General features: G+C 44.3%; 1 protein-coding gene across 7 annotated transcripts in view; it reads left to right on the top strand.

The window, feature by feature from the left end:
* PTPRF (protein tyrosine phosphatase receptor type F) overlaps positions 1-23,002 on the top strand; it is a 657,420-nt gene that overhangs the window by 549,337 nt on the left and 85,081 nt on the right. For all 7 annotated transcript variants that reach the window (XM_069981278.1, XM_069981277.1, XM_069981283.1 and 4 more), the window contains 2 exons: positions 13,436-13,581; positions 14,457-14,598. In XM_069981278.1, coding sequence (XP_069837379.1) covers positions 13,436-13,581; positions 14,457-14,598 — 288 coding nt within the window. The remainder of the gene's footprint in view (positions 1-13,435; positions 13,582-14,456; positions 14,599-23,002) is intronic.

The raw sequence follows: 23,002 nt of genomic DNA, 5'->3' as shown, positions 1-23,002 counted from the left end.
CCAACGCCGCCTCCATTGTACTTTTTTTTTTTTCTTCTTTCTTCCAATTAGCAAATGATTCGCAACCTCAGGAATCGGCTAATAAGAAGGTCAGCGGCCGGCTCCGTCCTGGGGAAAATCGTCTCTTTTCATCCTTAGTCTCCTGTGAAACGTAGACTTTGATGCCCGGTAATAAGGCCTGGTATTTTTTCGTGGATAGAATGGCGATTGTGTCATTTGACCTTTGAGAATTTCCTCTCGGAGCGGCGTCGATGAATGGCGAGGACAATCACCTTTTGAGAGAATGATTGTGGAAATTGCTTTGGTGATTGACCACGGATTATAATCTCTCAGAGAGTCGCGTCCTGCGTTGGCGCAAATTATCTGTTATTGCCGGACATCCTTGGTGTCATTTTTCAGCCGCATCTCGATGGTTTCTCGGAATGTTTCTTAGTTGTAAATCAAGGGGAGAAAACATGTAAATCGCTCGTAGGTCCTGCAGCTGTATTACAGATCGGGCCAGGCAGACGGCCGTGAGGCCTGAGGCGTTTTATGCCTCGATGATCTCACAACTTCCTGGTGACTGCACTCTGGAGGGTAAACCTGCCTGGATGACCATAGGGGAGAGTCTTACCATTCCGGGGTCTGGGACATTTGGTGTTCTCTGCATCACTAAGCAAAGCTGCTGATTGGAAACTTGGGTGATATACAACATGGCTGCCATTACAACTCCCACAGGGTTGTCACCCGGCTCTCCTAGGAGCAGATATATCTAAGGCCAAATAAAAAGGATAGGACAAATGCATTGATTGTTTTTCATTACTGCAAGAGAGTAAAGTTATAAGACGGAGCAATGTGTGCTGCAGCAGGCTCAGTGTAGTGTAATATACAGCAGGCTCAGTGTAGTGTAATATACAGCAGGCTCAGTGTAGTGTATTATACAGCAGGCTCAGTGTAGTGTAATATACAGCAGGCTCAGTGTAGTGTAATATACAGCAGGCTCAGTGTAGTGTATTATACAGCAGGCTCAGTGTAGTGTATTATACAGCAGGCTCAGTGTAGTGTAATATACAGCAGGCTCAGTGTAGTGTATTATACAGCAGGCTCAGTGTAGTGTAATATACAGCAGGCTCAGTGTAGTGTATTATACAGCAGGCTCAGTGTAGTGTAATATACAGCAGGCTCAGTGTAGTCGTGTAATATACAGCAGGCTCAGTGTAGTGTAATATACAGCAGGCTCAGTGTAGTGTAATATACAGCAGGCTCAGTGTAGTGTATTATACAGCAGGCTCAGTGTAGTGTAATATACAGCAGGCTCAGTGTAGTGTAATATACAGCAGGCTCAGTGTAGTGTATTATACAGCAGGCTCAGTGTAGTGTATTATACAGCAGGCTCAGTGTAGTGTATTATACAGCAGGCTCAGTGTAGTGTATTATACAGCAGGCTCAGTGTAGTGTATTATACAGCAGGCTCAGTGTAGTGTATTATACAGCAGGCTCAGTGTAGTGTATTATACAGCAGGCTCAGTGTAGTGTAATATACAGCAGGCTCAGTGTAGTGTATTATACAGCAGGCTCAGTGTAGTGTAATATACAGCAGGCTCAGTGTAGTGTAATATACAGCAGGCTCAGTGTAGTGTAATATACAGCAGGCTCAGTGTAGTGTATTATACAGCAGGCTCAGTGTAGTGTAATATACAGCAGGCTCAGTGTAGTGTATTATACAGTAGGATCACTGTTGTGCAGCTTGGATGAGCTCCATCTCGCACACATTGTAACCACTGTAGAGAAGGAACAACACCTCAGCCTCTGTGACCTCAGCTCCAGGATAGTTGTTGTTTCCAGTAAACACATTATAACCTGAAACCTTCAGGGAGAAGAAGGGCCGACCGCAGCGCATCACGTCCTGCCCCGGTCATGGCATCTGTTCCTTGTCAGCATCTTTAACGTTTTCCTTGAAGATAATTTTGTGACAAGAAGTCAGGTCTGTGTTATTTGGAAGCAGCATCTCTGCCGTCCCCTACAGCGGTCACGTATCAGTACGATGCTGCTGAATATGGCCGCGCCTGCGCTACTTTTGTTGCAGTTTGTTTTCGTAGGGAGGCCTGGACCTCATAGAAAGAGACCATTCCCATTACTATAGCTTCAGCACGGTCTCTGGACCTGACAGGGCCAGTATGTTACAAAATGTGTCTCTTTATGTTGTGATAAAATTGACACATAACTGATACACTAGGGAAACGACTGATACGTGATAAATCAGTGATCTTAACCAAACTGCAACTCCCAGCATACCAAGATAGCCAACGGCAATACTACCTCTCCCAGCATACCCCAATGGGCAACGACAAAACTGTGACTCCCACCATACCATGATAGCCAAACTATGACTCCCAGCTAACCACCATATCCAAAGGCAAAACAACTCCCACCATACCCCGATAGCCAACGACAAAACTGCAACTCTCAGCATACCCCTATAGCCAACGACAAAACTGCAACTCTCAGCATACTCCGATAGCCAACGGCAAAACAATGACTCCCAGCATGCCCAAATAGCCAGCGGCAAAACAATGACTCCCAGCATGCCCAAATAGCCAGCCACAAAGCTATAAGTCCCAAAATGCCCATACAGCCCAGCCCAGAAGTTGAAGTTTTGCAACAGCTGAAGAGCAACTGTGATAGTTGATAGATACAGAATTCATACACTCAGATTACATTGAGATTATTTATACGAGATAGATACAATATTGATACATAAAAAATGATTGTTACAAAAGTAATACCTCACAGTTGGATGATTGATATGATACTGATACATGACAGATGGTTTATATTATACGGATAGGTGACAGATGATTGATACAATACTTATATGTGACAGATGATTGATACGATACTGATACGTGACAGATAATTCATATGAAACGGATAGGTGGCAGATGATTGATACAATACTGATACGTGACAGATGATTGATATGATACTGATACATGACAAATGATTGATATGATACTGATACGTGACAGATGATTGATACGATACTGATACATGACAAATGATTGATATGATACTGATACGTGACAGATGATTGATACGATACGGATACGTGACAGGTGGTTGTTATGATATTGATACACTATTGGTACATCACCCTGTCTCCTGCAGCCCACACAGCAGATTTAGGAGCTTACAGATATAACACGGGGATCATTTGCTAAAGAAGATTAGAAATCCCCATAATCTGAAAACATCCGCGTCGCCTTATTAGCTGAACCAGTAATGAGATGATGACAGGACGACGGCGAATCCCTGGATGGATTTCACAATCTGCTACTTCAAAGCAAATGTTTATCAGGCTGCAGCCACCGATACCCCCCAATACCAGCCCATCCCCCATGAGAACGCAGGTGTGACCCGGATCAGATGTCCCGGCCCCTTATCATCCATGTGCCGAGCAAATCTTGGACACTTTCCACCACAGATGTTATAGTATCTTGCCAGAATATCTGCTCTTATTCATTTATTTACAGCGCTTTCTGCTTCACACCAGGTTCTGGGTCTGACTTGCTGCTAGTTCTGTGTTTCCTCTTCTTCCCCTGGGTTTGATAAGCAGCTGAGGACGCAGAGATGAACCAAGAGCGACTTGTTTTCATGTTACAGAAGTGCAGATGGGGGTGAGATAGTATGCAGGGGTCAGTAAAACTGCACAATGCTCTGCAGGGCCCAGCAGCAGTAGATAGGACTATATCATTGTGTAACAGTGGGTCAGCGGCCTGTGCAGGCCCCATGCACTGTATCTCTAATGCAATGTTCTGCAGCAATCAGGGGACTGTGTAAAAATGTGTTCTCTGTATCTGCGTTGCAATGCTCTGCAGGGTCGGTAGAACAGAACTGGATTTCAGCATTGTGTAAGATAGGTCTGTGGTCCAGTGTGTTTTTTATACATGGCAGTCGTCAGTGGGACAACTCAGAATTTATCTGCTGTATTTTTATTGCAACATTTTGCATACATGATAGAGACGAATCACAACTCAATGTACAATGTGATGCAATGCTCTGCAGTGGTTAGTGGGACTAGTGAAGTTTTAGCCACTGTATCATTATTGCAATGTTCTGCACACATTAAAGGTACCAAGCACAGCTCTTACGGTGTGTTGCAATGCTCTGCAGAGCTCAGCAGGATGGCGTCGGGCTCCTTTGCCTCTCCGAGTACATCCTTTTCTCAGCTCGATCAGGGCTTTACCACTTTTTGATGTGCCTGGAATTGGGTTACTTCAAGGAACCCAAAGCCGCGGGCTGATAAGGAAGCCGGAAAGAAGAAGAAAGACCAAGCTGTGCATATGGAAGCGGAGCCCCTCCGTATGCGGACGTCTGCAGAATTGTTAGAACCCTGCAGGGTGCTCCGGCTCTCAGCCTTGGCCGCTCCGCCAGCCTCGCACGGACAGAAATATGGTCTGCAGCCGGCTGTCTGCGCAGGAGAATAAACTCGCATCGGGATTTATTAGCGGAGAAAGCCTTAAATAAGTTTTTCCTCCCTGGGCTGGGAATAGCGGTGCTCGCCTTAAATATTTCCATCCCAAGGTTCCCTCCGCGGCGGCCGTGTCACCCTCTGTAAAATGGCCATCCTTTTTCTTGACAAGCGGCAAAGTTACGACAGCTCTAAGAGAGAGGTTGAGCGCGGAGGCCGGCGGCTGCCGTCAGCACTTTTCCCATCCTCCCACCTCACTGCTATCTCTGAACTTTGCAGCACAGTGACATTATTGCCTGGTCTGACAGGAGGAATGACAGGAGGGATGACAGGAGGGATCACAGTGATAAGGCAGGGAAGTGGGGTCAGCACTGAGCTGACAACAATCGCTTCAATCACTGAAGATTTCTGGGTGATGAGCGATGAAATTAAATGTCTTTTTTATGTCATAAACCTTCAAGGTTCATCACTTGCCGGGTCCAGACATCCGGACTATTGATCCATGCAGAGCGATTGGGGCGAGGCGCACAGTACCTTGTGGCTCCCTCATTCTCATGCTGCCAGCTCTCACATTATCATACATATTACTTTTGTCCTTCCCTGTGGATGGAATCTTACTTTGCCTTCCAAGAAGCCATGATATTTAGATAATGGACCGTATAGACGTATCCTACCCTAGAACAGACCACAAGTCCCAAGAGAGCAAATTGTAGGGAAATGGAATAGAATCCACTGCAGATACCATGGCGGCTTCCATAGAGATCACTGTTAATGCACCTTCTACTTAGATCTAACCACTTTCCATTGTGGAAACTTCCATCAAACCTTCCCTCCTTTCCTGGATGTGCCGTCACTCTTCTCCCTCACAATACAATAAGTTGGGTTGGGGTCTAGTGTAATCCAAATCACTGTGTAATATGGGTTGGAGATCACTGAGTGGATGCTTATAGCCACAACTTTATCCATGGCTATCCACAGGTTGTGTGGTTCTTTAGTTTAGCTTTATTGATGGTTGTTGCAATACCACATACAACCTGTGCACAGTGATGGCGCAACTTTTGCAGAAAGCATACATTTTTCTAATCCTGGGCAAACCCATTGACTGTATGAATTGTTTTTCAAGTTAAAGAAAGGGGACAATAGTTTCATCATGTGACTTAAGTCATGTAACTTTCTAGCAGTCAGTGTTGTACAGCATAAGCCGCCATCTTGTCCATGGTAAGATCATTTGCAGCAGTATGTATACAGTTTTAGGCCTGGTTCACTGGTTCATAGTGTGAACATATTCTGTTTGAGATGTCCTCAGTATTGTTCAGAATCGCTCTTGTATTTCTCCGCAGCATTAATTTGTGCATTTTTTTATGTTCCTATGTAAATTGCCCTATAGATCAGCATTAGGTCTGTGTAACATACAAGGAATATGGATTCAATATAAACCTGTATGAAGGTGGCCTATATCCACATAAACGCCACACCCCGTAATCTTGCGCTCAGGATACACCTGCCTCTGTTTGTTTACGGGGTCATCTCAGGAGACTTTGTAGCCAGCTTCATTTTCTGGTGGAGTTTTGCAGGTAAATTATTAATAAGTTCTGTTACCTATCAGCGATGCCTTTATTCAGCCAAGTAGATCGTATGGAGCGGCCCTGCAGGCAGCCAATCCATGACGAGGCTTCATGGCGCTCATTATCTGTGCCATTAACTACCATTAGGATTAGTGCGTGGCCCTCGTCCGCCGTGCCGGTAATAGCACTGTTATTTGGAGGTCTACAGAATAAAACACTCATTAATGTAAATTGGAACTCGCAGCAGAAAATCTCTCCGTAGGTTAAATGTCGCATCTTCCTTATTAGCTACAATCCTGATAAGGCGCTGCCTGCCGCGTCAAAGGCGTCTCAGTGATATTTAATTCTGGGATGATGAGGAATTACACGGAGAGATGAAGATATGGTACAGGCCCCTCACAGTCACCCCAGTATGGTGGAGGATGGGTGCTGGACGCGGCGCTTCATCTGTCGTCTGATACTCACCAGCCACTCGATTGCGCATAGACCTGGTTGTGTATAGACCTAATATTGTGCATGGACTTTGCATTGTGCATGGACTTTGTATTGTGCATGGAACTGGTATTGTGTATAGACCTGGTATTGTGCATGGACCACCTGGCATTCTGCATCGAGTTGCCTTTCTGCATGGGCCCGGTATTTTGTATGGACATGGACGAGATGATCTGTATGGACCTAGTGCTCTGTATGGAGCTGGCGTTCTGTATGGACCTAGTGCTCTGTATGGAGCTGGCGCTCTGTATGGACCAGACGTTCTGTATGGACCTGGTGCTCTATATGGAGCTGGCGTTCTGTATGGACTGGGCATTCTGTATAAACCTGGTGCTCTGCATGGACCAGGCGTTCTGCATGGAACTGGTGCTCCGTATGGACCCGAAGCTCTGTATGGCCTTGGCACTCTGTATGGACCTGGCACTCTGTATGGACTGGGTATTTTGTATGGTCTCACATGAACAGAATAATTATTGTAAGTTTCCACCCAGTAAATATCAGATATGGAGTCATCTAGGCGACTCGGGGGACCACCACTGCAGACACTGAGGACGTTCTCATTGTCACTTTTGGATAACCAGCTGTAACTAAGTAACAAGATGGTGACTGTCCAACTAATAGGTGACATTGTGTATAGTCCATTGATATAATATAGGAGGGATGGGTGGATTGTAGCAGACAGCACCATATTTCTATTGGTTTCCATTTAGTAGAGCGGAGATGGCGATCTTTGTAGAATCCCATATAATGCAGCCGTTGTCTGTGTTCTCCCTGTATCCCAGTGTCCTCCAGTGTTTATAGCCATTAACCAAGCAGCTTCTCCCTTACCCTACAGCAGTCAAGCTGGCTACTTTACCATGATATATTATTTATGGCCTCCATTAACACTGAAGTGGCTACCTCCAGGCTTCGATCTGCTTGTTGTCAGGACCTTACAGCCCTGGGGGCCCCCATTCAGGAAGACTAGGGGAGGGCAGGAGGGGATTGTCTGAATCTTTACCCTTGACATGTGGAGGAATCTGTCTCCTCACTGTCAGGAAGCCGTCTCCATCTTGGAGCGCTGCCAGCCCATCAGGCTAATGGAATAATGTGATGTATCTGATCGCAGGGAGCAGGAGATGTACCTGAGGATCCCTGTCCATACAGAAGAGACAACGCTAATATTGTCTGTAATGTGCTTTATGGAGCTCGCTCATTCATAGCCATCACATTAACATGGCCTAAGTGACTTGTAATGCAGTTAGCAGCGATCAGAGCCTGAAAGGGAACCCGGCCCAGGTCTCTACAGTCATCTGCAACCATGTCAGCAACATGGCCGCTTCATACACCCTATCCTGTGGCATCTCAGCTATTGCAGAACTACAACTCCCATCATACACTGACGGCCAAGGCTGGAATAGTATTGCAAGCTGATAGATCACCATCCCATCATGTCCTTAAAGCAGCAGCAGTATTGCCAAAGCTTTAACTCTCCAGCTGTTCCAAAACTATAACTCCCAGCATGCCCTCATTAGCCTTTGGCTGCAAATTTATACAGAGAGCTGTAGTTTTGCAGCAGCTGCGGAGCCCAAGATGTGAGAACACCACCACTTTAGTGTGTAACACAGATATATAATACGCCCACACATCACATTTACACTTGACGCACAATGTTTATTGAAGGATACTTGTTACTACCGAACAATGAGGGGTAAAAGCTGTGAGATCAGGATCATCGGAGAATGTAGCATCCATTCTGACTCCTTACAACAATGCAGATTTGACGTGTAAGGCTGGGTTCACACTATGTATATTTCAGGCTGTATTTGGTCCTCATGTCAGGTCCTCATAGCAACCAAAACCAGGAGTGGATTGAAAACCCAGAAAGGATCTGTTCACATAATGTTGAAATTGAGTGGATGGCCGCCATATAACAGTAAATAACGGCCATTATTTCAATATAACAGCCATTGTTTTAAAATAACAGCAAATATTTGCCATTATATGGCGGCCATCCACTCAATTACAACATTATGTGAACAGATCCTTTCTGTGTTTTCAATCCACTCCTGGTTTTGGTTGCTATACAGCTTTAAATATACAGCCTCAAATATACGTAGTGTGAACCCAGCCTAAAAGTGCAAATGATGGCAATACAAGTGTAGCCTTAGCTACTGGCATCAGGATCGGCTATATACAACCTGCCATGTCCTAGGACTTGCTGCTCCTGGTAACGTCTTTTCTCACTGCTCTGACCAGTGACTCCAGCTCCAGTCTATAGGAGACTGATATAGTCCAAGACCATCTCAGGCTGCCGCCCTGTCCCTCCGCCATGCTTTACAGTGCACCTCTGCTTGTTTAGACTCCTGTGTATAAACAGGGGATCAGCAGGTAGTCAGCGTATGGAGATGATTACACATTATATGTGTCTCCATACATATAGATATATGACCCTAAGAATAGGTGCCCCCCATCTATCGCCTGGTTCTATCTACAGATTTCCCGGATGTGTCTCCCGGAGCTCAGAGCAGATTAGCACTAAAGGTTCTGCATCCCGTTCACTTTAGCCGCCCCATGACTCCAGAACGCAGATCGATACCTTTATCACAGCTTGACAGATTTCCATTGATACCTCTCCGGTGATATTGACTGACAGATACCAGCTTATTCACCTTGTAAATCCATTAACTGTGCCGCCACCCGGTGCGTGAGCGTGACAAGCCAGGACGGCACTAAGGAAGCTCGGATCTAATCCCAGCACAGATAACATGGAGTCATTCACCCCTGTCTATTCTCTCTGTGACACCTCAATGTCTCTGCTCTCGACTCCCTCCTCACTTTGTTTATGGCCCTGTCATATCACAGATCCCTGATTGATACCTGCCATCATGTGCACGGAAAACATGTGACTTACAGTATGGTCTCTACATTGTTGAAACATGAAGCTGCTATATTCCTGCATAATAGCGAATATATGTCTCCACATTACAACTGAACTCCACCCAGTCAGGATGGTGAATGTTAAGATGACAGAAGAGACACTTATAGAGTTAAAAGGGCTAAATCCCTACTTGATAGAAGGGTCCTTTAAAGTGTGACTGTCGTTTACATTTTTTTTACAGGCGATTTTAAGAAACTTTGTAATTCGATTTATTAGCCAAAAAAAGGCATTTTTATCATGAAAAAGCCATTTGAAGCTCTCCCCCCTGTCTTCATTGTTCTCCTATGGAGAGGGGAGGGGTGGAGGGAGATGAGGCACCAAAACAGGACAACAAAGAGTTACTTTACAGCTACATCACCGGCTATCTCCTCTGAAGTAAGCACTGACCTCTCTGACCTCTGAATACGGCTTTCACACAGCTCCCACTGTGTAATCCTTTGTTCTCTGCTGCCCCCCTCCCCTCTCCATAGGTTACACAGGGCTCGATTAATGTAAAAGAGTCGAGATTTCCTGAAAATGAATGAGAGAGAGGAGAGGGGGTGGGGGTACTTGGGGAAAGTCTTTTTGAATGCAGATAATGGCATATTTGCCTAATAAACCCAATTACAAAGTTTCTTAACCCTTAGACGACCCAGGGCGTATAGTTACGCCATGGAAGTCTGTCCCCAGACGACCTAGGGCGTAACTGTACGCCCTGGGTGTTTCTCCCGCTATGAAGCGTGCTCCGGAGCGGAGCGCGCTTCATAGCAGGTGGGGGCTCACCGGTAATGACACGCTGCAGCGATCGCGCTGCCGCGTGTCATTAACTCCTTAAACGCCGCGATCGCGGCGCGACCGCGGCGTTTAAGTGTAAGTGACAGGGGGAGTCCCCTGTCACTTACCGATCGGGACCCCCGCAGTGTGACTGCGGGGGTCCCGATCGTTGAAACGGACTGCCGGAGGTCTCTCACCTGCCTCCGTGCGGTCCGATCGGCGATCTGCTGCACTAAGCCTGCACAGGCAGGCTCAATGAGCAGATCGCCGATAACACTGATCAATGCTATGCCTATAGCATAGCATTCATCAGTGTAGAAGTCAAACTAATGTATGTAGAAGTCCCCCAAAGGGACTTCAAATGTGTAAAAAAAAAAAAGTTAAAAACACTATTACACTACCCCAAAACCCCTCCCCCAATAAAAGTTGAAATCACCCCCCTTTCCCATTATATAAATAAAACATATAAAAATAAATAAACAAATAAACATATAATATACCGTAGCGTGCGTAATTGTCCGATCTATTAAAATATAACAAGCGTCATTGCGAACGGTAAACGGCGTACACGAAAAGAGGGAAAAAAGTGCGCGGATTACCGATTTTATGTTACATTATATATAAAAAAAATTAATAAAAAGTGATCAAAACGTCCGATCTTCACAAATATGGTATTAATAAAAACTAGAGATCATGGCGGGAAAAATGACACCCCAAACAGCCCCATAGGTGAAAAAATAAAACCGTTAGAAGCGTCACAATAGGCCCATTTTATTTATAATTAATTGCCAAAAAAAAGGATTTCATTTAAAAAAAATATATAACATTAGAGAATCTGCGTAAACCTGCATATGGTTGTGTTCAGACTGACCTATAGCATAATGGTATCATGTCGCTGTTACCATATAGTGCATTACGTAGACACAGGAACCCCCCAAACGTTACCATATTGCATTCTTTTTTGCGATTTCACCTATTTATATCTTCATAAATAATATATTTGGAATTCCATCATACATGTTATGGTAAAATGAATGACGCCATTACAAAGTACAACTATTCCTGTAACAAATAAGCCCTTACATGGCTTGTAGATAAAAAACTGAAAGTGCTAGAGCTCTTAGAAGGGGAGGAGGGAAAAACGGAAACACTAAGATCAAAATTTGCGCGGTCCACTGGGTCATTTTGGGCCTGGTCCTCAAAGGGTTAAAATCGCCTGGACTATTGATTTCTGCAAAAAAAACTAAAGAAAAACAAAACACAACAGCAGTGACACTTTAACAACTCCCAATGAAATGCTGTAATCCCAACAGTTAGCATGCCGCTGCAGGGGGAATGAAGTACAGTATTACACAGTGACCTTTCACATCAGTGGGTTATCCATATAATGCAGGACAGGTCAGGTCCTCCAGAGATGGAGACGCTCTTTGTAACCGATCTCTACCCTTATCTAGAGAGAAGCATCCTAATCAGAGCACTACCCCCTTCTATCCCCTCAGATGTCCCTATTAAGTTACATGACGTTGGGCTTTCTAAAGTCTGTTCATCATCTATTATAGAGGGCCATGACTTTGTACGATGACCGGAAGTTGTGTCCTCAGCACAGAAATCACTTTTTTGCAGTCTTGGTAGATGATATTTCCATAGGGTCTAATTATGACAAAGCAAAGAAAACTCTTGCAGAAATGAAATTCTGCATCCTTCCGAGACGCGGGTTTAATTGGCGCAATGTTCCCTCCTCAGGTACACGTAAAATTAGACGTCTGGAATGAAGTCCTGTAAGTTTTAAGAACTGAGTTTTGCATCCGAAATTAAAGGGGCACTTTTCTGTTTAAATCTACGTTATACATAAGGCCATTCACTCCACATGTGTAGAGCCGCATTTTGCCCTTATGTATAATGTTGATTTAAACATAGAAAATAAAACAAACAACAACAAAAAATAATAAACAGACTATATTGCAGAACTGCTTGTAGTCATGTCAGGTACGCCCTTAAAAAGAAAGGAATCAGTTTGCAGGTGCTGTTTTGTGTATGCAGTGCGTAACCATGGAGATGCATAGGTTTTGCATAGAAGCTGTATACACACAACAGAATATTGACTATTTGCAGAGGTGCTTGCTTTTTATATTAGATGCATTGTGCTCAACCTGATCTTCTGTATGCAGCATTGGCGAGTGCCTGGATACACGGACAATTCTGCCTGGCCATAAATCATATAAATCATTTTTTAGTTATCTAAATTGCATCGGTAGAGGCCCTCTGTACGAAAGTGGGGGGGGGGGACACGTCTGTGCCATGCAAGTAATGGGGTTCCAAGGACGGCTGCTCATGCTTGTATATGTCTGGTGCAAAGAATGAAAGGATGTAAGGGTATGTAAGAAGCATCTATTGTTATGAATGAGAACAGATTGTCCTTAAGGAGAGGTGCTGCACAAGAGGAGACTGGAGGAGTGAGAGCGAGGAGGTCATATGAGACGAACAGAGCGGCAGGGGTCATAGCGGGGAGCGGTGTCATCAGGGAGCAAAGGAAGAAGCTTTGTTATGTAGGATGGATGTGGTTATAGAGAATCTAACCAGAGATGATTTATATATCTTACTTTAAGGGGGCGCTAATAACATTATATATACATCATATGTAATCTGAAGATACATGAGCTGGAATTACCATAAGTATTTTAAGACTCATTGGATTTCCTGCCTAGTATAACTGGCTGCTAACACAGAACAATAGCTGGGGTAACGGGACAGGGTTACTAACACTGTCTAATACTTAACCCAGTGGTCTTTTATCATTACTCCCCATGATAAGCCGTTTTTGGCCATGGGGGTGGGTGTATCCTCCCCAGTGCCTGACATCACATTGAAGCCACACCCCTGTTTTCCAAGGTGCATGTACTTTTCTTTTAGGCGCACTATGTATAATAAACGTGTCGCCATCACAGCGCACCAACATTTTGGCGCTGCGGCTGTAGTAAATCTGGGCGGCCGTGTATAACATGCTGAATAAAGTTCTGACATTTATACCCGTGAATGTCTCCTGTATCCTTCCTCTCTGACAGCTTGTGTCTCTGTTTTACTGTCTCATTAAGCTCCATTCGCAGCGGGCGGCAGCGCTGTTCGTCTCCGTGTTTATTGCCGAGCAGACGTCCACAGACTCGGCCGCCAGTCAGCTCTTGTTTACGGTGCCCATGTAAATGGGGTAATAGACGTCCTGTTGTGCCATGCCTAATGCCATCTCATCTTCTCCCTCAGGTGAGCCAGTCTTTATCCGGAAGCCGGATGACCAGATTGGAATATCAGGTGGCGTCGCCTCCTTTGTCTGCCAAGCCACAGGGGATCCCAAGCCAAGAATCACCTGGATGAAGAAGGGGAAGAAAGTCAGCTCCCAGCGCTTCGAGGTACGTGCCATGTCTAGGATCCAGGGCCACTCATGTCCCCCTCCAGCCCAGCCCCGCTGTCTGTCCGGCCATGAACCCTGATGAGCTTATCACATCACGTCTGGTGAACACAGTATTATGTGCCGCCATCTCCATCCCTCCCGTAACTGCATTCTACACGCCCCTCTGCTGTCAACCCTGGCAGTAAGGACGGGTCACTCTCCTCTCTCAGTATCACTGATAAGCAAATTGCTTCTCTTCATATAAAATGAGAATTGTTCGCCGCATTCCAGGCACAAAGATTTAATGGGTGGAATTGAAATAATTGTATCAGCCAGAATTACGGAATGAAAGGGAAGATGGAGCCGAGGCGCGGAGAGGAATTAGTTCCTTTGTATCAGATGCGCTGCCTGCCTCGCCGGCTTTGTCTCCGGGTATCTCATTCTCTGCAGTCTGTACCTCACCCTTAATCGAGAGTTGGAAAAAAAATTATATACATTTAATGTGTTCTGAGCTACTTAAAGGTATTCAAGCACCGAGATTCCATGAATATCTACATTATAGCACTATTGGAGCTGATTCATACAATGTCTTCGCTGCTCTTGGCTGATGCTTCATTCCAAAGTTATTACAAGTAAAGATATTAGATGCTATAAGATGTTGTTTTGATGCTTACGGAAGCTGTTGCTGCCACCGGTGGTGACAAGGGGGAACTGCGAGTGACAGTAAGTTTCAAAAACCTTTGAAGGAAGCAGATGGTAGACCCCCATTATCAGCCGGAGGGGTCTGTGCTGTAGCTTAATAGATGATGCATCCCTAAGACCTCTTATTATGTGCAGTTGTCAATGCCAATGTAAATTCAGGGTCACCTGATGTGAACTCTGTCTGTTCTCTAGGTTATAGAGTTCGATGATGGATCAGGGTCTGTTCTTCGAATACAACCCCTCCGGGTTCACAGGGATGAAGCAATATACGAGTGTACTGCAACCAACAGCGTGGGAGAGATCAACAGCAACGCCAAACTGACTGTTCTGGAAGGTAGGATGCCCTGTAAACTGAGGCGGACATTGAGGGGTCACATCGTATCCATTGCAGTGGATTTGTCATCAGTGTACACTGCAGCATAGGGAGACGCGTTGTATGGGATTGAATGGGAGAATGATACATTGATGGGTTCACCATCTATTCCTGCATATATGGGAACTAGCAAACAAATACAGATACTGATGCCAGCACCTCCCGACCGCAGATTGGGCTCTGCTGCACAGATCTCTTGTTTGGCACGGCTTCACGAACTTCAAAAGAACAACTTGGATCCAGCATGCTATATTATATTCTTCCTTCTTGCTGGATCCAAGTTGTTCTTTTGAAGTGTGAGAACTAAACTAGATCCGGGCAGAGGGTCCTGGCGCACTAAGGTTTTGTTCACACTAACATCATAGCCTCCATTTACTGTGGTTTATTAAGATACTGGTTGTGTGTGGTATTACATCTCAATGGCAAAGAGCTGCAATAGCACACACAAACTGAGGACAAGAGTGGCCCTGTTTCTGGAATAAATCAGCTTTAGGGTGCGTTCACACTACAGGATCTGCAGCAGATTTGAAGTCGCAGATTCAAAGCAAATCAAATCTGGATATGCTGCAGATCTGCGCCGGTCTGTTGCAGATTCAAATCTGCGCCATCAGATCTGCTGCAGATCCTGTAGGTGTGAACGCAACCTTACTCTTCTGATCTCTGATTACCCCTTTAACTTTTAAGGGTCTGTCAGGGTTTCCAACATTTTGATGTAAATAGTCACTCTAAATTATTGCAATTAAAATTGATGGTCCAATAGAGGCTCCCATGGATGGTGGACAGAGCCTCCTTGAAATTAATTCAGAGGCTCATTTAATCATATGTGCAGATGTGCAGAAGTGAGTTTCACAGTAACATGGTAATAGTCAGATCTCTTAACTTTATCATGAACTCTAAGTAGTGTGTAAGGCAGTTGTCATTGCTCCTCCCTCATAAGATGGGGAATACAAGGTTATCTGCGTCTTACGTCTATGGCAGAGTCTTTACTGAAGGTGCGGGGTGTGCTAGGTCTTTTCCCTGTAATCATTCAGCCCTGAGCAGTGTCCTATTGAGTCGGCTGCGTCCTTGCTCTCTCTGGCTCTGCCATGTGTGACAAATCGCTGCTCCTTTCCGAGATCACTAGAGGGATTATATCCGTGATGCTCACATTGATCCCAGCGGTCCCCTTCTGCCCCCCACTTACCTGCTCATATTCAGTCTTTTGCCACCACAGAGATGCAGACAGACACTAAGGCAGTGGTGCAGCCCCCTAACTGTTGCAGAACTACAATTACCTTTACGCTTTAACATACTTTGACTGTTCAGGCATGATGGGGATTGTAGTTTTGCAACAGCTGGAGGTTTGCAGGTTATACATCAGTACCCAATGGAATTATCATAATCAAGGTCAGAGTCCTATTACATAGCCTGACCCTGCACTGTATACGATATGTTTGCTTATTGAGCCTAACACATGGATCAAGGATTTACGTCAGGGATGTCCGTGCAACCCTTGATGTAATCAGCCATCTACCGCACATGTCCTATTACACTGGGAGATAATTTTGAACCACCTTTAAAGACCACGATCAGCTCCCCGGCTGCGTAATTCACAGATAATCGCACCATGTAATAGAGCACTAAATCTCCCACGGTTTACAAACATTTAGATAAACTAGACTATATGCAGATCATACGCGTCAGACATATGCTGGCGGGGCCTGCTTATTCTGAAGAGTAACCAACCATGTAATGTACTGATCCCCTAACCTCAGCCATAGTTTGGGGTGCACTGCAAAACTACCGGCAGGGCATGGCAGGCAATTTGCAAAAGCTGGAGGGCCACAGGTTGGGGGAACACTGCACTGATATTGCTCGGAATGTCCTATGTAGTGAAAGTTTGTGTGTGTGTGTGTATATATGTGTATATATATATATATATATATATATATATATATATATATATATTGGCATCTATGGAGTTCTCCCTATACATTGCTGTGTAGTTTTATAGTCTTCAGTGTTATCTCTGCCCATATTGTAGAGTCATCAGGGCCCTCACCTTCCTGCAACCCGCAGCATTATCTTGCTCTTCAGATTCCAATCTCTCTGGGATTAAGTCTAGTCTCCTCGGCCTACGTGATTCAATTGTCCTGTACACATTATGCATATGCTGTAAACACCCCAGTTACTAAACGCCCGTCTGGTCCGCAATGTAACCACCTCTGATATCTGCCGCCAGCAGAGAGGTGAGGATGGCCTGCAGGGATCATGACGTTACATACAGTGGCTTTGTGCTGGCAAGGCAAATGGTTAACAAGAATGTGCGACTATGAAAATCCTTATCACGGTGCCATGGCGGTCATCAGCGCTCAATTTTATCTCAAGAGGCTTTCGATGACCCTTGTATTAGGTATTAGTGTGCAGGAACAGGAGCGGCTGCGGTCTCCCCATCAGCTCATCTATGGCTGCAATAATTTTATTGTCGAGTTATTTTACCTGTAAAATACAATAACCGGAAAATAAGCCGAATTATGAATACAGAAGGGGTTGTGCATCAATGTCTGAGCACCTGCTGCTGTTTTACCCAGCATGCACTAATATAAAATATCCCTAAGGCCCAATATACACTATTTATTAGTTTTATCCATTATTCGTAGACTCCCATAGACTGTCCGGTATATGTATTCTGCTGTGTTCTGCTCTGTGGAATAGCACATGGGAGTGAATGGAACAGGGTTCTCCATCCCTGTATTAAACGTAGCATAAAAACACATTATGAACAGGGCCTTCCATACAGTATGAACAGGGCCTTCCATACAGTATTACCAGGGCATTCCATACAGTATGAACAGGACCTTCCATACAGTATAAACGGGACATTCCATACAGTATGTACGGAGCCCTACATGCAATATGAACGGGGCCTTCCATACAGTTTGAACGGGGCCTTCCATACAGTATGAAGAGGACGTTCCATACAGTATGAATGGGGCCTTCCATACAGTATGAATGGGGCCTTCCATACAGTATGAATGGGGCCTTCCATACAGTATGAATGGGGCCTTCCATACAGTATGAAGAGGACGTTCCATACAGTATGAAGAGGACGTTCCATACAGTATGAATGGGGCCTTCCATACAGTATGAATGGGGCCTTTTCATACAGTATGAACGGGGCCTTCCATACAGTATGAATGGGGCCTTCCATACAGTATGAACGGGGCCTTCCATACTGTATAAACGGGACATTACATTCATTATGAACAAGGCCGTACATGCATCTTTTCAATGGGACACTCCTTGCATTGTTCTAGAAGCAGCAGTAACCAGCTCTGCTCTCCTCTAGGACTGCACTGGGAAGTGGGATCTTCTGTGCACTTTTTGGTAATTGAAAATTACTTCTCTGGTTGATGGAAGGAGAGCGAGTAAGGGAGGGGAGGCCGCAGAAACACCTCTGTGCTGCTCTCCTCCTTTCCTCCTGGGCAGCTGATAAGCTGAATTATGCATGAGTCATATTGAGCATTTTCTGTCTTTTTCAATTATGACCTGTAACAGACTCTGTTTGCATGGCTGCCGGGGGGGGGGGGTGGAGGATACCATAAGTGACCAAGAAAGGTTTAGAATGAGGGAAGTGACAAAAATTCCCGGGTGATCTGCTGAGCGGTACTGTGGGTATCGGGAAGTAAACGTCTTACTGAGCGGCTTGGCAGAGGGAAGCGCCGGGTGCAGGCATGATCCGCTGTGCAGAGTTGTGAAGGGCAATGTGGAGTCTCATCGGAGAAATAAAACCTCATGGAGTGCTGAGCTGGAGACCTTTCATAGAATGACATCTGCCCCCAACATCCAGCATATGCATTCGTACCACATCTGAGCAATATCTGGAGACAAGCTCAGTAGCCTCATAGCTGGTCCTGTAACATCCTTAAGATCGTGACAGGAACATACAGAGAACAACTCCATCACAGATGGCACTAACATCAATCATATCGATGATATAGCTATATGGTAAAGGAAATTGATAAAATGGGTTTGGTGAATTCAGTTTCTCATTATGAGCAGCTTTCTCATCACATAGAAAGGAGAAGAGAGTTCATATTTTCTTATAAGAAGAGCTTTGCTCACTACTGCCCCCTGCTGATTGTACAAGAATATAACTAATATGCCACTGGTCCCTATGTACAAGAATATTATTAATATAATACAGTGGCTGCACCTCACACCCATGGTTAACACTAATGCCAATTACTTATATAATACTGCCCCCTCTGTACAAGAATATAACTACTATAATATTGCTCCTATGTACAAGAATATAACTACTATAATACTGCTCCTATATACAAGAATATAACTACTATAATACGGCCTCCTATATACAAGAATATAACTACTATAATACTGCCCCCTATGTACAAGAATATAACTACTATAATACGGCCTCCTATATACAAGAATATAACTACTATAATACTGCTCCTATATACAAGAATATAACTACTACTACTACTCTGGTGTTGATTTTTAATATAAGCCTAGCGGCATTAGTATCAGCCATAGATGGGATGTGCAGCCGTTCCATTCTCTCCAGTTCGTATTTCACAGTTCTCCCTCTCTGAACAGCTAGCACTCCTTTATAAGACCCACATGACCAAAATTGGCAGGATATGCCTGTGCTCACATGTCTGGACCTTATGTCTTCCCCATTCTGTGAGAGCAACAATGGTAAGTGTAATACCATATCCATACTTGTGTCGTTTGGGGGCAGCCTTCCCCGCCGGTGGTGCTGGCTGGGTATTGTTGGGGCTTTTTGGGTCTGGTCCTGTGACATTGGGGTTGCAGGGCCGTTCCATGGCCTCCCTTCCCTGCATGTGCACGCTTTGCGGGGTTGGCGGTCGCTGACCGACACGGTGTGGAGTTAGCTTAGGGACCCGTGTGGACCAGAGGACCTGCGCGGTGGTACACGGGGCAATATGGCTTGATCAATTCATATACAGACACTCTGGTGTTGATTTTTAATATAGGCCTAGCGGCATTAGTATCAGCCATAGATGGGATGTGCAGCCGTTTCATTCTCTCCAGTTCGTATAACTACTATAATATTGCTCCTATATTCTTGTACATAACTACTATAATACTGCTCCTATATACAAGAATATAACTACTATAATACGGCCTCCTATATACAAGAATATAACTACTATAATACTGCCCCCTATGTACAAGAATATAACTACTATAATACTGCTCCTATATACAAGAATATAACTACTATAATACTGTTCCTATATACAGGAATATAACTACTGTAATACTACCCCCTATGTACAAGAATATAACTACTATAATGCTGCTCCTATATACAAGTATATAACTACAATAATACTGCCACTATTTACAAGAATTTAACTACTATAATACTGCCCCCTATATACAAGTATATTACTACTACAATACTGCTCCTATGTACTAAAATATAACTATTATAATACTGCCCATATGGGAAAAATGTAATTTTACAGTTTTTCAACAAGCTTACCTAGTCAGGTACAACTCCCACATAATAGATATACCCACTATAACCAGTGTGGCTGATTTTTGATGAGATTGTCCTTTGTCAGGCATCTGCTAATTCCTGTTTTTTTTCTTATTTATTTCCATCATTAGATTCTTTCCTCCCATCCTACAGGACCCAAGCGTGAGCCGTAGCCCGTGCTCGCCACGGCGCACATTGTTCTTCCCATTGTTCACGTCTTATACAATATTAATCATGATAATTGTAAATAAGATAAAGCGGATCCACGTTTTCCATTCTGTAGCTACGAGGCATCAGAAATTGTGTTGCTTATAATGCACAGAACCTATTTGCGGCAGGCACAATGCTTCAAACGTTCCAGTGATTTTTACTTTAACAAATCCCATGTTTGCCTACGAGGGAGAGATAGAAGAAGAAAAATAATAATAATAATAATAATAATAATAATTTTCTCTCTGAAACTTTCCAATTTAATCACAAATTGCCCTCATGGAATACTCTCATTACTTTGTCAGAAAACTCATTCCTGTCGCTGATTTACTCTTTTGGTAAATAGGAAACGCAGTTACAAGTATTGTGCGGTCATTAATAATCCTTGTTTGCATATGTCTGTCTGGTTGGAGCTCATCTGATCAGCCACTGTCGCCCCCCATATATATGTGTGTGTGTTTAATCACCTCCTCTGTAAACATTTGTTTTTTCAGGGTGGAGTAGTTGCTGACCCATTGTTTATCATCATTGCTCCACTTGTTGCAATTTCTAGCTGACAATGAGCAGGACCTGTCAAACTTTAAAGGGAAGCTTTTAGCAGGTTAGATGGTGAATCTAACCTGCTGATAACCCCCTATAGCGCTTAGGAGAAAGGTATGTGTGTTACCTTCCTCCTCTGCGCCCCTCTCGCACTGTTAGTCGGGGTAAACTTCGCTCAGGGAGCACTGTTAGGAGCACTGCCCCGCCCCTGCAGCATCATCGGCCCGCCCCTTCCATTGATTAGCATTATAAGGGATGGGACAGATGATGCAGTCGTGCTCCCAACAGTGCTCCAAAGCAGAGTTTATCCCGACGAATGGTGCAGAGAAGCTAAGGTAAGACTTATACCCTCCTCCTCAGCGTCACCGGCGCTATAGGGGGCTATCAGAAGCTTAGAGTCATCTAACCTGCTGATCATTTCCCTTTAACATTCAGCAGTGTCCTAGAATATGGGTCCATGTCATTCATAAATTGTCTCCCCGTCACCTGTATCCAGGATAAATGTCACCTGCAATTTATAATCGTGGCCAGCGTAACTGACACGTTCATCCATTGTAATTCAGTAGATGAATCCCACCATTTAGACCACGTAGCGAAGGGGCAGGGTTGATCTGAATAGACACCTATGGCAATGATGAAGATGATTGTTAAAGGATGTGCCCAAAATAGACTATTCAGATTGTTGGGGGGATTGTATCAGGACCAAACATATGTAAGGACCCTTTTTACAAGGTTCGATTTGAGGCTGCAAGTGACATTTAATCTTTTTGTAATTTTGCTTGGTTTGTCGTTTTGTAAGTTTCAGTGGTTTTGTTTAGCTTTGCATCTCTGGGTCCTAGAACCTTCACATTATTTCTGTTAGGGAGCGTTAGTTCAGGGTTTTCATAGGGACATTTGCAGGGAAGCTTGTTCATGGAAAGGTCTAGAGAAGATTAGGGTTATTCTTTGTATTTTTTCCCCTCTTTTTTTCGTCACTCACTCCTTCACTCCTGACTGCCAGAATTTTCATTTATTGGTTCTGTCATCCATTCATCTCCTGTTCTTGTTTTCTTTTGTGAGTTTCTGTTCTTATTACCTTCCATTATTAATGTGAGCTTTATATGTTTGCTATACTGTTTAGCTGTAAGTCCTGGGGCTATCTGAGTACTAGGAACCACAGTGAGGACATAGAGAGGGCATCTGCTATAGGAAAATCCCAGTTCTGCCATCTAGTGACAAGGCGGCGTTATTACACTGTCTTGTGTTTGGGTCTTCAGGGTCCACAATAGCTCAGTGTTGCTGATTTCTTTGGTTGTCTGCATTTATGTCGCTGCCATCCTCCTCTTCTTCTTCGCTCCACTATAGTTCTCCAGGAACTAGTTATATTTCTCAATGACCTGAGTTTAATTGCAAATGCAGGAGTGGAGAACGGCCAGGTTCACATTTGTTCATTGATCTGGAGCCATCTAAAATTCTAACCCCAGATGCAACAAGCTGGATCTATTGAACCTGGCGGCTCCATCCAGGTGACACATGGCACCGGGTCTTAAACAATCCAGAATAGTTGCCTTTCTGTGCGGTTTATCAGATTTAAAAATGCCTCATGCAACTCTGCCGGATCCCCGGAAATATGTGGCCCGGACATAGAAGAAGCATCAGTCTGGTCCTTAGTACTTCCAGTGCAAGTTTGTGGTGAAGAAAATACTTGCCAGCAAACATCAGACATTACTGGTTGGTGCACAGCAGCGCTGCATATCTGTAACTTCAGCAATTCACCCTGGAGCATTCCAGCTAAATTCTGATATTAAAGCAGATCTCCGGGTCCCCCCATACTGAGTCTCATTTGCTTAGTCTGTATGTGGCCATGACATGATATTCCTCAGTGCCAGTCACTTGTAGTTTATAGTCATACTCTGCTTGCTATAATAGAAATTCCCTCTCTATGAGCTAACCTAGTGTGGGCCTAGTAGTGTGAGCAATGGTACATTGTAAGTCATAGGAGCTACCAATCGAAACAAGCAGGGATGCTATATAAACTATAGGGGCTACGAATCTGAATAAGCAGAAGTGCAAAGTAAGGTATAGGAGTTACCAATCTAAACAAGCAGGGATGCAATGTAA

The sequence above is a fragment of the Dendropsophus ebraccatus genome, chromosome 8 (genome assembly GCF_027789765.1).
Source record: "Dendropsophus ebraccatus isolate aDenEbr1 chromosome 8, aDenEbr1.pat, whole genome shotgun sequence".
Classification (NCBI taxonomy): Eukaryota; Metazoa; Chordata; class Amphibia; order Anura; family Hylidae; genus Dendropsophus; species Dendropsophus ebraccatus.
Note: the sequence above shows the minus strand (reverse complement) of the source record. Positions and strands in the feature narration are given on the sequence as shown.